General features: G+C 41.5%; 1 protein-coding gene across 1 annotated transcript; it reads left to right on the forward strand.

Moving 5' to 3' along the window:
• Nucleotides 1–2,656: 2,656 nt before the first annotated feature.
• ZFAND5 (zinc finger AN1-type containing 5) lies at nt 2,657–16,074 on the forward strand. Its single transcript, XM_073345142.1, has 6 exons — nt 2,657–3,125; nt 8,079–8,236; nt 8,596–8,704; nt 9,322–9,422; nt 13,986–14,111; nt 14,425–16,074. Exons 2-6 carry the CDS (start codon nt 8,086–8,088, stop codon nt 14,571–14,573), a joined length of 636 nt encoding a protein of 211 aa, XP_073201243.1. The 5' UTR covers nt 2,657–3,125; nt 8,079–8,085; the 3' UTR covers nt 14,574–16,074.
• Nucleotides 16,075–16,729: the final 655 nt, after the last annotated feature.

A 16,729-nucleotide genomic window follows, 5' to 3' on the forward strand; every position in this document is an offset into this window, starting at 1 on the left:
ATGGCAGCTATGGCATCATCTATCTTCCCAATTTGGTGTCTGACAGGCTTTATTGCCTCCACTTGACTTTCCCATCGTGTGGCACTCAGTGGTTTCAGTGTCAGAGAGGATGTTCCCAGATGTTGCTTCAAAATTTGCCATTGACGAGTTGATGCAGAGAAAAATACATAGATGCTTTGAATTACATTAAAAAATTCAGCAGCCTCACTAGAAGCTGATGCTGCATCACTGACCACCAAGTTCAATGAATGAGAACTGCATGGGACAAAAAAAGCTTGAGCGTTTAACTCTCGGATCCGTGTCTGCACTCCTCTGTTCTTTCCTCTCATGTTGGCACCATTATCATAGCCCTGACCTCTCATGTCAGCTATTGCAATTCCCGTATCTTCCAGCTTTTTAAGAAGCATACTTGTCATACCAGCTCCTGTAGTATCATCAATGTCAATAAATTCTAGAAAATGCTCTCTGACAGTCACCATTGCAGGGACTTTTTCACTAGGTTCTGCTGCTGTTACAAAACGCACCATTAAAGCCATTTGTTCCGTATGGCTGATGTCAGGTGTGCAGTGCAGAATAACAGAGTAATATCTTGCTGACTTCAGATCTGCCACTATCTTCTCTTTGACTTTTGTTGCCAGTAACTGTATGATCTCATTTTGAATTGGTTTTTCCAAGGTAGTGGTGTGTGTACATTTCTTGGGTGGTGACTCTTCTTAGATGCTCCTGGAGTACAGCATCAAACTCAGCCATCAGCTCCACAGTTTTCAGGAAGTTTCCATTGTTTGGCACATACAGCTGATCTGAAGTGCCACGCAGTGCTAAGTTTTGGGTAGCAAGCATTCTCACAATGGCAATGAGCCTTTTCAGAACATTTTGCCAGTAAAGGGACTCTGATGCAATCTTCTCTTGATGCTGATCATCTATGGTGGCCTTTAACCTTTGTCTCATTTCAAGCTCTTTCCCCCTATGGAATGCTCTCTGGTGATTTGCTGCCTTCTCATGGCATGCCAGATTTCTAGCCAGATTTTTCCAGTCCTTTGTTCCTGTAGAACCCAATGTGGCTGGAACATTAGACTGGAAGAATTTGCAACAAAAACAGTATGCAGCATTCTGGGGTTTTGAGTACATAAGCCATGGCTTCTCCACTTTGTCACCATTGGGGATTTCATGCCTGTAGTCTGTTGGACGGAAACTTCTATTTTCATTGTCTTTGGGGAACATGAAGTTTTTCACTTGCTGTGACCCATGCAGTACAAGGAAGTCCCTCAGGCTACTGCTCAAGTGGGTCCACAGTCCTGGATCATCTAGACTTAAGGAACTAAACTCAGCAGCAGCTGTTTCTTGTGCCTCCACCAAACTCTTCTCTGATCTACACTTTTCTTCAGGAATGTGCATGGTTACATCCATTTGAGATGACAAGATGGATGCTGCAGTAGCTGCCAGGTCACCTGCACTCTGACTAACTGGAAGATCAGGCATCTCCTCACCACTCACATCCTCACTGGGGCCAGAAGGCTCACCATGAATATTTGTGTTTATGTATCTCAGAAGAGCGCCTTCCTGCTTAGACAGAAAAGCTTCTGTTGCTTCCTTTCTTTTTCTGAATGCTGCCCCAGAAGGGGCATTTTCTTCTTTCACTCATGACTGCTGTTCTGTGCCAGCTATAAGAAAAGGAGTACTTGTGGCACCTTAGAGACTAACCAATTTATTTGAGCATGAGCTTTCGTGAGCTACAGCTCACTTCATTGGATGCATCCGATGAAGTGAGCTGTAGCTCACGAAAGCTCATGCTCAAATAAATTGGTTAGTCTCTAAGGTGCCACAAGTCCTCCTTTTCTTTTTGCGAATACAGACTAACACGGCTGTTACTCTGAAACCTGTGCCAGCTATAGTGGCTCTCAACACTCAACTGAATGGGAAAAATAAGCAGGTTGGTAGCAGGGCCTCAGTGAGAGGAGATATCAGCGTCTGAAGGGCCTAACTGGCTCCTACTACTTCAGTTGACTGCCTGTTCTGCTCAAGTGGGTTCAGGGAAGCAGCAGGAAACAGGAAGCTCCCTGAGAAGCTGGTGTTTAGCACCACCAGGAGCCTGGACTGATTGAGAGGTACATAAGAGGCTCCTCTTCCCCTCTCTCTCTACAGCGCCTGCTGCTTTGTTATTCCCTCTCACCTTCTGTCCTGCCTGTTATGTGTCTTGTGCCCTCCTTCCTCCAGCACAGCACTCCACCATCTCTGTGCATCTAGAGCAGAGGGAATACACATGCACTAGCAACAGATAAAATTTTCTACACTCTAGCTCCTCATGGCACCACCCCCACACTCTGGCACCTGAGGCAGCCGCCTCAGTTCACCTCAGGTTAAGGCCAGCCCCATGGCCACCCCTGCCCTACGTACTGCGCAAACCCTGCCCCCCATCGCTGTCCCTGCCCCATGCACTTCGCAAACTCAGTACCCATGGCCGCACTGCCCCGTGCTCACCCCGCCGCCCCCTTCCCGCGGACACCCCTGATCCCGCCCCTCCTCCATCGTGACGATGTCTGTGAGATGACGACTTCGCCACTCTGCACACGGCCCCCACCCTCCTCTCTCCACGGCTTCGGTGACGTCACGAAGACCCCCGCCCCTTCCTGCCTCGCCTTCTCTTCCTCCCCACCGCCAGCCGCGCGCTAGTGTGATTCCAGAGAGCGCGGGCGCCGGCCGCAGCTGCAGCGTCATCGCTGGCTCTGAGCGGCCGCTTCGAGTCCAGCCTCCTCCCTCCCGGAACAGCGCGCGGTGGCACCGACCGACCGACCCACCCACCCCAGCGCCGGTTTCTGCGCGTGCGGCGGCGCTTCCGTCCGGCCCCGGAGCCTCGCGGCGCAGCAGTAGCAGCGCGAGCCGGCGCGCGTTGTGTAGCAGGATCCGCCTCCCCCGCTCCCACCCCTCCTCCGCGCGGCGCGTCTCGCTCCGCGCTGCTGCAGAAACAAAGGAGAGGAGCCGCGGCGGCGCGAGCTCCTTGCCGGGCCGGGACTTGCCCCCGCTCGCGCCGGGACAGCCACCCCTCCCCCCACCCGCCGGCGCCTTTGTCTGGCCTCAGCAGAACCGACCACTCGCCCGGGGCCCTCGCCAGCGGCCTCTTCGAGCAGGTCAGTGGCGCCCCGCGGCCTTTGTGTCTCGGCCGGCCGGCCTTCGTGGGTGTGGAGGGGCCGAGCAGCGCGCGGGGGGATGGGGCTAGCGAAACGCTCCGGCCCTTAACCCGGGCTAGGCTCCCCCGCCTGTCCGGGGAGAAGGGCCCCCAGCCCCCGAGCAGAGGGCCCGGCCGCGGGGAGGGGGGTAACGAATGGGGCCCTTAGCCGGCGGATCCCCTTAGCCGGCGGGCCGCGGCTGCTGGGAAGAACAAAGAGCCGGAAGGGGCTGAGGAGGCCGGCGGCACCGAGCGAGCGGCTGGGCGGCGTGACTCGGGGCTTTTGAGAGGGGCCCAACAGGCCTGGGGCTGCCGGTGGCCGGGCGAGGAACAAGGCACGTTGCCGCTCTCGCGGCTCGGGCTTGAACAGCGCTACCCCCGGCGGGTGGCTCCTGCCGCGGGAGGCTGGGGGCGCCCTGCCCTTGCCTTTGTTTTTCTGGCCTGGCTCAGTTTTGTCTTTGTCCGTTTCGATCCATATTCTCCGCGTATCTAGGGAGCGCCTCAGCTCCCTTTCTAAAGCGCAAAATGCCCTGGGTCAATCCCGCTTCTGGGGGTCTCCTCTGGAGGAGGATGTCAGGATAAATAGAGATTTAGGTCAGCCGTCCCTTTCTGCCCTATCATTGACGCAATTCCCATCCCTGGGTTTAGTATTGATTTCGGTATAGCTTTGTTTTTTCTGTTCTCCTTTCCCCCTCCCTAAACCCGTTTAAAAATGTGAATGTATCTGGTGTGAATATTGCAGTTTGGTTAAAAAAGCACTTTTGTGTGGAGAACTAAAGTTCATTGCTGCTGTTTTATGGTATTTTGTGAAGCCCACTCCAAATTCATTGTTTGTTATGTTATTAAAGTGGCCTTGAGTTTAGTTGTAATTCACAACAAAATACCTCCTATGTAGTCTTCAGCATATAGTTATCAAGTATTTTCCTGCCCTGGTTTAACTTGTGTAACTAGTAGCTATCCGGGTTACTGTAATAGAATCGCTAGCTGAGCTAATGCAAGTTGCAAAACATAGTTCTTCCTGTAAAAGGAAACAACCAGCGAACAAGAACCTTAACCTTTTAATCAGTGTCTTCCTTCCACTTAAAAAGGAACAAACTGATATGCAGGCAAATGCTTCTGTTGAAACCACCCACCCAAAAATGCTGAGTACTGTATGTGTGTGTGTGCAAAGGCAGTGCAACAGCAGTCATCTTTTGGGCCTCATCATACTCAGCTGTTTTGTCTTTATGCTGTATGTTAAAAATGGTAATGGCTGTTTGAGATGACTAGCCCATGATGCTGCATTTTCTAAGTATAATTTAAGAATGTCTCCCTCTCTCTCTTCAGAGAGGAAGCTGTAATCATCCTGTTAATTGGATTTTATATTTCTCCATTACAGTGGGTGTATGCTTTGCTGCTTCAGTTCTGTGGGTTGTGTAGGAGTTGGCAACCTTTTGAGATATAAATAGAAGCTGATTTCAGAGGCCCCTGTTGACGAGGTTGTGTGTCTGAGCCTCTTGCTCAGCCTGTCACATTGCAGCCTTGTGACAGGCGGAAGCTAATGCATTCACCCATGTGACCTAAGCTTCTGAGAAATATTAAGGAAAGCAGGCACACGTGATGCTATTATAAGCTGGTTTTCTAAGGGAAAGACAGAACTGAATGTGTGACATTAAGTGGATGACTGCTAAATTGTGAGGTCCCATCCTAGTTGGGAACTGCTGATGTATGACAAGCAAAGCACTTCTGTTAGGTTTATGAAACCCATAGTCATCTCAAAAAGGAAAAGGAGTACTTGTGGCACTTTAGAGACTAACCAATTTATTTGAGCATGAGCTGTAAGCTCACAAAAGCTTATGCTCAAATAAATTGGTTAGTCTCTAAGGTGCCCCAAGTACTCCTTTTCTTTTTGCGAATACAGACTAACACGGCTGTTACTCTGAAAATAGTCATCTGAGCTTCCAAGTACATTAATCCAAAGGTACAAATAGCATAATTTAGTTTCTGGTTGATAAATACTTATTAAGGGATGATGAAGGTATATTTGTCTTCATACTGGTGAAGTCTTTTAAAGGACATGGTTAGTCAAGTGATACTTGGACCTGGTACAAGAAAAATGAAATGGTGCAATTTCTTTAACAGTCACTGTAAAATAACAATTTGTCCTTTTTAATTAGGGGCATGTATTTGTAGTAGGGAAAGAATGTGCTGACAGGAGCCATGAAAGTGCTTGTATTTACATTATATTCAAAACAACAATTAAAACCTAAAGCTAGATTTAAATAGCAAGTGGTAAAACATGTCTACAATATCTTCATTTTTAAGAGGAGCAAGTTGGAGTACTGGAGACTCATTCATGGATGCTGACATGTTTAGAATTATTAAAAGGAACACCACTTAATGAAAATTAGAATCATAAACTTTAAGGTCAGAAGGGACCATTGTGATAATCTACTCTGACCTCCTGCACTATGCAGGCCACGGAATCCCACCCACCCACTCCTGTAACAAATCCCTAACCTATGTCTGAGCTATTGAAGTCCTCAAATCATGGTTTAAAGACTTCAAGGTGCAGAGAATCCTCCAACAAGTGACCCAGGCCCCACGCTGCAGAGGAAGGCAAAAAAACCCCAGGGCCTCTTCCAATTTGCCCTGGAGGAAAATTCCTTCCCGACCCCAAATATGGCGATCAGCTAAACCCTGAACATGTGGGCAAGACTCACCAGGCAGACACCCAGGAAAGAATTGTTTGTAGTAACTCAGATCCCACCCCATCTAACATCCCATCACAGGCCATTGGGCATATCTACAGCTAATAGTTGAAGATGAATTAATTGCCAAATTTAGGCTATCCCATCATATCATCCCTTCCATAAACTTATCAAGATTAGTCTTGAAGCCAGATATGTGTTTTGCCCCCACTGCTTCCCTTGGAAGGCTGTTGGTTTGAAACCTTTGTCTAATTTCAAGTCTAAACTTCCTGATGCCCAGTTTATATCCATTTGTTCTTGTGTCCACATTGGTACTGAGATTAAATAATTCTTCTCCCTCCGTGGTATTTATCCCTCTGATATATTTGTTAGCACTTATATCCTCAGAATATCTAAATTGTATTAGAAGAAAATATTTTCTGTATTTTAGTTCATCTGGCAGTACTTTGTATAGTCCACTGTTTCTGCTGTTTAGCTGATCAGTTCCATCTGCATGGGTCCTTAAAATAAATGAAAAATGGTTGTAAAACCACAATTTGGTAGAAGCCTATGACAGGTGTCAAAAAGGCAGGTCTTGTCAAGGTAATGAACTAGAGATCTAGATCAAGAGATGTCACTAACTTTCTGAGTGACCTTGTGCAAGTCACCTAATTTCTTTGCTTCAGTTCCAAAAAGGGTACATGTAACTGTTCCTTTTTGCCCCTTGGTGTGCCTTATCTAGTTTGTAAATTTTCTGGGTCAGGGATTTTCTGTGTATTTACAGTACTTACTATAGTGGGCCCTCAATCTCCCTTGGAGCCGCACAGTGATATGATACTCCACTGTAGTTTCAGCTACTATAATATCCCTAAAGAAAGGCTTATCTTTGGGAGACGCAGACCTTTAATTTACAGAACTATGTTTTGGTCCATAGCAAGCACCTGTGTATCAACATATGTATATTGGGTTGCTGTGAACCTTAAATGAGTCTTTTCAAATATCTGTAATTCACTTTGGATGTAACTAGAGAGGGAGACACTAATATGGAGAGGCTGTTTTGTCAAAATATCTAGCTCTCCAGGTTTTAAAAAGTTCATTGTGCCCCAAAAGGTGTATTGTTTTAAAACACAATTTTTCTAGTGGCCCAGTCTAATATTTTAATTTGCCCTGGATTTATAGGAGATCACTTAATTATACTGTGCCCCTGTTATAATAATGCTCTTGGGAGCCAAGGGTTCCTTGCTATATCAGGTTTTCTACTAAACTTGTATTGCAGAGATAAATCACTAGTGAAGGTGAGGTATTTGTATTGTTAATTTTTGCTGTTTGTTATGCAGAGGTGAGGACTTTTATTATCCAATGCCAAACATGGGTACCTTTCTATAAATTCTTGAGCCAGAGTACTTTGCTGAGCTTATGGAAATGAGTAGGCTGTGTAAATGGGTGTATTTTAGCAGCCAATGCGTTTCTTGCAAGAGTTCTGTTCAAGTTTGTTGCAAATGCAACTTTTAAAGCACCGAAAAATAAATTCGTGATGTTTCAGGAATGCCTGCTGACCCTGTATATGGAAGATTCTGCACACATGTTGCTGCCAGTTAACATACAGTGTCAGCTTTCATACAAACAAGACTTGCTCTGTTTTGGAAATTACTTCTATAGTTAAAAGTGCATATTGAAATTGACCGTTGGCTAGTACTTGTAGTAAACTTCCCCACTCTGCTTTATTGAGTGTATTGCCAAAATACAATTTGTTAACTCTGAGTTGAAATTATCCAGGACCCACATATCATATAAGCAGTGAAGGCAGTTTATTTGCTGCCTAGTCTGTTGATAAATAGATGATATTGGTTTCCAGAATTGATTAGTGTACACAGATTTGGTGTGGTTTATTCAGCGGATCTGACTTCGGGAATAGAAAATACTCAAAATGAGTGACAGTGACACAGGTTTGTTTTTTTTACTGCTCAGTGATGAGTGAAGTGAATCTGTTCATAAGGGTGCATAATTACATGTACCCTTCTTCCAACCTACGTGATATCATTGAAATTTTTCTACTAGGATTTTAGAAAGGTATAACAATATCTATGCTTTCCATTACTGCAACTTTACTTTTTCTACAAATATCAGCATTCTTAACAAAGGCTACATTTGTGTTATGTAAAGATACTAATGACTGTCTCCTACAAACTATGATCGATTTTGGTTACATGCCAACTTTTAATGCAGTTATCTGGTTTTATTTACAGCACAGAGATGGCTCAGGAGACGAACCAGACCCCAGGGCCCATGCTGTGTAGTACTGGTTGTGGATTTTATGGGAATCCTAGGACAAATGGAATGTGCTCCGTCTGCTACAAAGAGCATCTTCAACGACAGCAGAATAGTGGCAGAATCAGTCCAATGGGTAAACTTCTTTATTTGGAGAAATGTCTGAGAAGATGGCAGGAATTGTAGGACAAATGTTGGAGGCAGGAACATCTGCAATGGCTATGCTGAAAACAAAATTATGTTGATTTGTACATTCTGGACAACACACTATACTTGGTGCCCCACCCTAAGTTTCTGCTGAGCACTTGATCCATATATTTAGATGATCGCTTTAGTTGTATTTCATTGGCATGCAGTTTTAAAGACACAGCAATCTAATCAAATATCAAGTAATTGGGTGAGAACAGCTAAACTAATATTATACATAAGTGTGCTTGAGTAGTTATTAATTTATATTCTACACGTTTACTTAACTTTCAAATTTCTATTGCATAGGAACAGCCAGTGGTTCAAGCAGTCCTACCTCAGACTCTGTATCAGTTCAGAGAGTAGATGCTAGCTTAAACTGTGAAGGTGCTGCTGGCAGCACATCTGACAAATTAAGGTAAGTTGTAGATTACTGTTTTGAGGCTAACCTGAGTTAAATCCATAAAACAAATAGAGGATTTATACTTAAAACAACTATGGTGTAGGTGTACTGATATCACCATTGTAGTTAGTTTCTGGAGGAATAAATAGCTGACAAACTGTCTCATGGAGAACTATGATTGACCGATGCTTTGTGAACTTAATTGAAGATTGCTGATGTAAGTGGTATACGATGTTTGGTATTAGACGGCTGGATATTGCAAGAACGCTTTCTTGATTCTTAGCTGAACAGCAGTTTGCTACATGGCTTCTTCAGTCTTCTAGAGCAGTATTTCTCATCCTTTTTGATACCAGGGACCAGCTTGCTGCCTTCCTAAACTGTGTTGGGGAGATCTTTGGGACCGGTACTGGTCCATGGACCAGCTGTTGAGAAATACTGCTGTAGAGTGAGTGAAGTAATTATTAAAAGAAGCATCTTTCATTACTTTCTTTAAATATGGTAGAAGCTATCTCTGTAGTGGCAAAACAAATAGTTTAAACTGCTGAGAATATTTAAGTAGAGTTTAGACAACACATACATTTAGTGTAAACTCAAAACTAACATGAATTGCTTTTTCTCATTGAATGTAACAGAAATGTACCTGTTGCCGCCTTGCCCGTAACACAGCAAATGACAGAAATGAGCATTTCAAGAGAGGAAAAAGTAACACCGAAAACAGAGACAACAGAGCCAGGTGTGCCATCAAATTAACTTTGAATACAACTAGTGGATTTTAGCAGAAGTTGACAGTTTATATTTTACCGTCTCTTCCCTCACCATCATAATACTGTCCTAGGAAAAATATTAAAAACTGAAGGTGGTGGTTCTGAATATTTGAGTGTACGTTTGTAGTGCAGAGAAAAATAGCTGGGGCTAAATTTCACCTTTGGACATGCACACAATTCCCATTGAAGACTCTGACAAGAGAGCAAGTTCGGCTCTTAAACTTTCAGTTTAAATTTTGAAACACTTAGAATTGTACACTATTGTTTTTAGAATTGTAATTTTAGCCCTCCGGTTCTTTTCCCTTACAGGGCTAAAATGATAGAAACCTCTGTTGAAAATCTAGGAGAACCTTTGTCTCAAATTTCTGTTGGCTTGTGGACATAAATATGGCTTCTTGTATTCAGCCATATTAGAGAAGGAAACACAGCATTTTTGGAGGATAAATAATTACTTGAGCTTACTGGCTAAAAATTTTTAAGACTATATATTTCTTTTATAACTCTGTCCCAGGGCTGTGCTCTTAGTTTAATGCATGTGACAGACAAGTCTGTTGAAGGATGGACTGATCAAGCACCTGTGGAATAATTGATCCATTGTTCTTGAACTGGAGTGAACTTAATCGTTGGGCCATATTATGTTCATAATCCAAGCGGATGCTTTAGAAGTTGTACTTTTACGTTGGGAAGGTTACAGATACTTTACAATGGTATTATTTAAAGAAAAGAAAAGTTAGAGCATTAACTTCTTTGTGAAAAGCAGGTCTACACCAACAGATACCAAGTTCTTGAACCAATATTTTTGTTAAACTGTCACACACAAGTTTGAATAATGTGTATATTATTCTACAGCTACTAACACTAATGTTGTCTTTTCCTTTCTCCCATTTGGTATGTGTCCTTCAAAACACTTCATTTAAATAGCTTTATAAAATTGGTATTTGTTTTGTAAATGCTGCCATAGTTTTAAACGATTTTTTCTGTGATACTTAGACAAAATTACCATTTTTCAAAACTGGAAAAATCTGAAGGTGAAGAGTCGCAGGAAGATTACATTAACTAGCCCTTTATTTCTGTCTAGGTTTTTTTTCCTGTTTGAGCTGCTTTGATGTCTTGCATTAAACTGTTTTGTATTCATACTTTGGCTCTGGCTATTTGGGATGTAAAAGAGGTGTATCAGTAATATGATTCTGTGACATGGATTGATAAATACAAGTGTATGTATTGCTCTGATGCTTTTTGGGGTGTGTACAGAGTTTAAGGAGACTTTTATAAGCTATGCAAGTTTCAGATTATCTCCTGTAACTTAGTCGTGTCCCTTTTTAACAATGCATCTTGAGGTCATGTCTGAGAGTGCCAATGAGGAAGGAAACAGTATATGTAAAATAAGGTAGTAATGACAGTGTGGCAAGTGAGTCAAATTGAAAATTCTTAACCATTTAAAATTAGTTACCAAATTGCAGAAGTCCTCTTTGAAACTGATAACTTGTAAGCTTCTGATCTCATTGGGGATGAACAATGACAATCGACACCAAAAACTATGCTATGCAAAAGAATACTTTAGTCTTTCTATGCTAACAGAAGCTGCATGGCGAAAGTTGCTTATAACCATTCTTAATTTAAAATATTTGTTATTAATTACCAGGCTAATAGCAAATGCCTCTGTGGAACTCAAAAGCCAGGATTTTTTTTGCAGTTTAGATGGAAAGGAACAGAAATTGCATACTGGAAGTACATGTAAATACCTGGAAAACCTTAGGTTGATTTTTTTTTTTTTTTTTTTTTTCCCTGGCACGCTTCCAGCGTATTTGGCTCTTTAGGAAAACTGCTCTCTGCTCCAGTGTTTTGTCTCCAGTCTGTATTCCTTAAACTCTACATATGGCCATTCAACGGGTATCTTAAAGCCAGTTTTGCCAGACCATAGAATCTAGCCTCCCTCTAATTTTTTGTTTTTTATCAAGTCTTTATATTGTGCCTACTATAGTATCTGAGCACTCTTCAAAACTGAATAGCTTATGTGTAGACTGTTCACGTCTTTCTTTTCTTCCTCCATCTGGCAGCACGTAGGATTTCTTAGATTCTTTCCTCAGAACAGGAGGAGGGAAAATCATGGGGGAAATAGTCTATGATAACACTGTATCAAGGAGAAAGGATTTGTTCATCTTAAGTCATGACCAGATTTAGGTTTATTGTCATCTGCCACTCTTTAAGAGAACATCACTGGGCAGGCTTGCTGAAAAGGCTTTGGCTGCTCCTCTCACTAATCTTGTCCTGTTTAAGTTCGATAGTCTGCAAGTATCACAGTTGTTTGGAGGGTTCATGATCACAAAGAAAAAAGATGGCCTTTGAACAGACTTGGTCAAAGCCCATTTAGCATCTTGAGGATAAATACTAAACTTAGTGGGTAGTCATTAGAGACCTGAGCACTAGTGTCATGTCCTTCAACTTTTATCGCATGTGGATTTGTGGGTGCGTGCCCAAATACAACAGTCTGTGGTCACAGATGCATGGAATACCATGGCGTGGGTCAGACTTGTGCCTGACAGGATGCAGTCTTCTGGCGAGCTATAGATAGAAAGGTGCTTTTCTTGCTCCTGTTGCTATTTGGAGGTCTAGTTTGAACTCCAAAACCACATACCATTTCATGACATTAGGAAAGAGAATTCTGTTGGAAAAAAACTTGTTGATATTCTCATTATTTCCCTCTACCCACCATCACTTCAGTTTTTCCAAGATTGAACTTCAGCTAGCTGCTCCTCCAGAAATAAATATATCCAGGTACTGTGACAAGTAGTGTGGCTATTACTAGCATTTGGGATGAAGATATTTTGAGTATCTGTGTATTGTAGGCTCTTCGGATTATGGCACCTGGCAATCTCTCCCAGAAGCTTGTAGATGTCAGAGTTGGGGAGAGAATGTGTAACACTCCATAAACAGTCTATCAAGAAAGGGTAAGCAAATAGGGCTTACCTGCATCTACATGTCCTAGTCTTTCAAGTAACTGAAACTTTTATCTGTTTCCATCTGTTTAATTTTATCATTCATCTAGACTGTAAACTGTTTAGGGTGGGAACTGAACGTGATGTATATGCTTAGCATGTTGTTTTCAGATGTCTAAGTGTTTGTTTAAACGAAGTCAAAACATACCTTCGTCAGACTTACTGGGTGTGAAGGGGAACCTTAAAAAAAGACATGTTTAATCATTTAAAAGGGGTGGTTTGCATTAAAGTCACAGAGTCTTGACCCTTGTAAAACTACATTGCACTTTTGGATTTACAGTCCAAGAAAAGCTTCTTAAATGAAACTAGACTCAACCGGGACCCCAAATGTTCATGGGAGAAACCACTGAAAACTAGCTTTAGAATGAGTCAGTTTAGCTATGCTACCTTTACTGCCATACTGAATTTACTGTAATACAAGAATGTCTAGGTTTGGCATAAATGTGGGCTGTTGCTCTTTTCTAAATTACTGTAGGAGTGTTCGTATGGGAAAGTGGAGAGCACTCTCGTAGGCAAAGGTAACTCTTCTCTCTCTGAGAATAGAGCTCATAGCAGGGAACTGTGTGAACCAATGATGTAATAGTCAGAAATGTAGCTGCTGTTGCAGTCTTAGGTTTGGCCTACACTAGAAAATTAGGTTGGCGTAATTGTGACTCAGGGATGTGAAAAATCCATACCCCTGTGCAGTGTAGTTAAGATAACCTAAGTCCCTGTGTAGACAATGCTAGGTTGACAGGATTCTTCCATCAGTTTAGCTACCACCTCTTGGGGAGATGGATTACCTACACTGACAAGAAAATCCCTTCCATTGGTGTAGGTAGTGTCTACACTGAAGCACTACAGTCTCATCTGGCTATTGTTAGATTGGAAAACCCATATTAATCTCATTTTATTACAAACAGTAGTGCTTTAATCTGGAATGTGTTGTTTGTGCAGTAAGTATTTTATAGCTCAATGCTTTTAGGGTTTTTCAATTTTTTTATTTCTGAAATCAAGTAAACTTATGTACAATTTAGATTGTTTAAAGAGTAGGTGGTCACAGTGCTTTACCTATTAAACACTGGGGGGAATCTCTCAAAGGAATACTAACAAACACAACTATATACTTGGTTTACCATGTGACCTTAAATTTAAACTTTCCTGTATACATTGATATTCAAAGTAGGTCTTATGACTTACATAGCACTTACCATGAACTTATGATACTTTCTATTCATAGTTCTTTATGAAGGTAGGTTAAATAACGCTTACCCTTCTCTCCATTTTTGCATTTAAATGGTGAAGTGGCCATATTCCTGACTTACTAGCACGTGGTGTAATAAACACAGCTGTAGGTTTATAGCTAAAGATTTCAGTATTAATATAAAACCTTAAACGTGGTATTGTATATGCTATGAATTTTGCATAGTTTCTGGGAAAGGAATGCAGTGTCTTGGGCTGTACCTACATTCTTGAACAAATGCTCGTTGTTGAATTATTCAAATTTAATCTGGAGCTCTCATTTCAGTTTGTTTTATTTTTTTGCTTTTTCCATAGTTGTTACTCAACCAAGTCCATCAGTATCTCAGCCCAGTACTTCTCAGAATGAAGAGAGTGCTCCTGAATTGCCCAAACCAAAGAAGAACAGATGCTTCATGTGCAGAAAGAAGGTTGGCCTTACAGGTATATGAAAAGGCTTTGTCAATACTTAACAGCTTTTGTTGACTAGCATTTGCATTTACTAGTCCTCTGGATGGAACATTGTATTTGGTATTTTCTAAAACTCACTTTGGGTAGGAAGCATTTCAGAATTCATTGGGATGAGACCCTGTGAAACAGCTGTGTTTTTTGAAATGCATGGAATCTTTCTTTTTTCATGTATTGCTCTTACAGAATAGTTGTAGTAAATACTTGGTTCTTTGTCTGTAGTGACTAAGCTTTAAAATCATAGTTTAGCTAGAGCTGAAAGTGACACTGCTTCCTTTTGTTTGTACAGGGTTTGACTGCCGATGTGGAAACTTGTTTTGTGGACTTCACCGTTACTCTGATAAGCACAACTGCCCATATGACTACAAAGCAGAAGCTGCAGCTAAAATCAGGAAAGAAAATCCAGTTGTTGTGGCTGAAAAAATCCAGAGAATATAAACTAAACTACTTGTGAAAAGACTGACTTTGTTTTTATTTTAATATATCCTAGGAAAACATTAAAGAGCAGGTGCATGGCCATTTTCTTTTGATGTTCTCCAGAGTTTTACTTTAGTCTTGTCTGTCTTACTGATATTTCAGGATGTTTGGGTGTTTGTTACAGGCAGAATTGGATAGATACAGCCCTTTTAAAATGTATATGCCCTCCCCAGAATAAAATTGGATTAATTAAGACCTGCACAGAACGTTATAAATGCACAGAGGACAAATTGTCTAGTTCACGTGTGCCAAACAAATGTATCAAATCTGCATGTCTGCAGCAGATCTGCCTTTTGGGAATGTAATTGAGGTAGATCATCTTTAGCTAGTGTTATGTGCCTGTTTGGGGGAAAAAGATACACCAGAAAAAAGTTGGCAGTCTACTTCTACCATAGTTAAATCTTCTCCTATCTTTAATTTCCACAGTTCATTGTTTTGAAGCAGAATGTGAGCTCACATGGGGGATCCACCTTACATAGAGGAGTGTTGGTGCCATATTTAAGATATAGTTAATGTTTAATAAATGCAGCAGGAAAAGTGAGAAATTGATACTTAAAGGGTGTGAACGATCCTGGAAATGACTACATTATATAGTTCAGAACAGGTTCCCAAAGGAAATGCCCTCTTAAAAACTTCATGAACTGGCCTGCAACAGAAGGTTTGTCTGCTTTACTCTTGCATAGCTAAAAATGTTGTGTAGCAGAATGCTGTAAGATTTTTATTTACAAAAGAAAAAAAGCTATTTGTTTTTAGATTTACCACAGCAGCTATATCAAGTAACAATATGTTGGAATCTAAGTTGCAAAGATGTTGGAGCAGTTTAATTTTTCATGTATCTTCATGTTGGGTTCAAGAGAATAAGAGCTTTTTTATTTAACAGTTTCTTAAATAAAATAAGGTGGCACCATTCTGCATGGAAAACCATACCCAACGTGGCTGCTGTAGACTTGAGTGGTACCTGGCACCACTCTGAGGGCTGCTTTATCATTTTTAATTGTATTTGGGTGTAGGACTGTAGTGTTCTTGGGTGTATTGCATGGGCTGCATTATCTACAGCATTGTACAATAACTCTAGAAGAGGCAGTATACTTCACTGATGCTTGTCTGGTAATATCACTTCTGTGTTATAATGGAAGTTTTTTGTGATGTATGAAACTTGTTTTTTATATAAACCAGTACAGTTTAGACTAGTGTTGTGGTAATGCCTGTTCTCATCTGTAAATAGTTAACTATGTACACAAGGCTCTACTTCTGATTTTTATTGCAGTGTTCAGTCTTAGTTTTTACTTCACTATTAAAAGCATCAGGTTTTTTGCTTTAACTTTGTCCTCCAGTTCTGAGTTATTAGATATACAAATGTGTACAGATAGTTCATATTTATGTATTGCACATAATCATGCTACCCAGCATCTATGCTATGTTGTATTATGTAAATAATAAAATCATGTACAGAGGGAAATAATTCCTTTTGTTATAGTTCATTGGGTTTTGAGTTACTGGATAACCCGAGGCTGTCTTATGGATGGGGGAAGAGCTGCAACTAGTTTCTGCTCTGTGGACTTTTTTTTTTTCTATGTGCCTTAAGTCTGTATATTTCTAACCTGTTTGGCTTTCATTTACCAATTTAAGATGGCTTCTTTGCGTGAGAAAATCGTAGCAGATGGAATACAAACTAATTTTCTTGGTGGCCAGATTATTTCAGCATATAACACCAACATCATGTCTACAGGGAAGGAGGAGAGCATTAGCTGTGAACTCAAAGGCTTTTTTTTTTTTTTTTGGCTGCTTTGCCTACGAATCTATTTCCAATGGATCTCTGGGACCACATAACTAGTATACTGTACAGCACCATTTTATCCAAACCTTTGAAAACAGGAGCATTTCCACTGGGCCCTTCCCTGGGATCTTTACCTAAATGTGGATTTCAAATATGGGGCTGTGAGAGTTGCCCTTCCCAACTATGCAAAGGAGCCACAGGTTGGTGTGCATGGCACATGGTAACTTGTTGGAAAGAGGCAGCCTTCACCAATGGATAATACATGTGAACTTGTAATGGAAACTGAGATAAAAGTTGTCGTCCATCCAGTCTACTGATTCTGCATGTGCTTGCTTATTGT

This window comes from Lepidochelys kempii, chromosome 5 (assembly GCF_965140265.1).
Source record: "Lepidochelys kempii isolate rLepKem1 chromosome 5, rLepKem1.hap2, whole genome shotgun sequence".
NCBI classification, from domain to species: Eukaryota; Metazoa; Chordata; order Testudines; family Cheloniidae; genus Lepidochelys; species Lepidochelys kempii.

Bases quoted from the DNA above. Each gene is read 5' to 3' on its own strand.
- ZFAND5 (XM_073345142.1), top strand. From the start codon at position 8,086: ATGGCTCAGGAGACGAACCAGACCCCAGGGCCCATGCTGTGTAGTACT. The intron at 8,705-9,321 runs GTAAGTTGTAGA...TGAATGTAACAG, and splicing joins AGCACATCTGACAAATTAAG to AAATGTACCTGTTGCCGCCT. The intron at 14,112-14,424 runs GTATATGAAAAG...TTGTTTGTACAG, and splicing joins AAAGAAGGTTGGCCTTACAG to GGTTTGACTGCCGATGTGGA.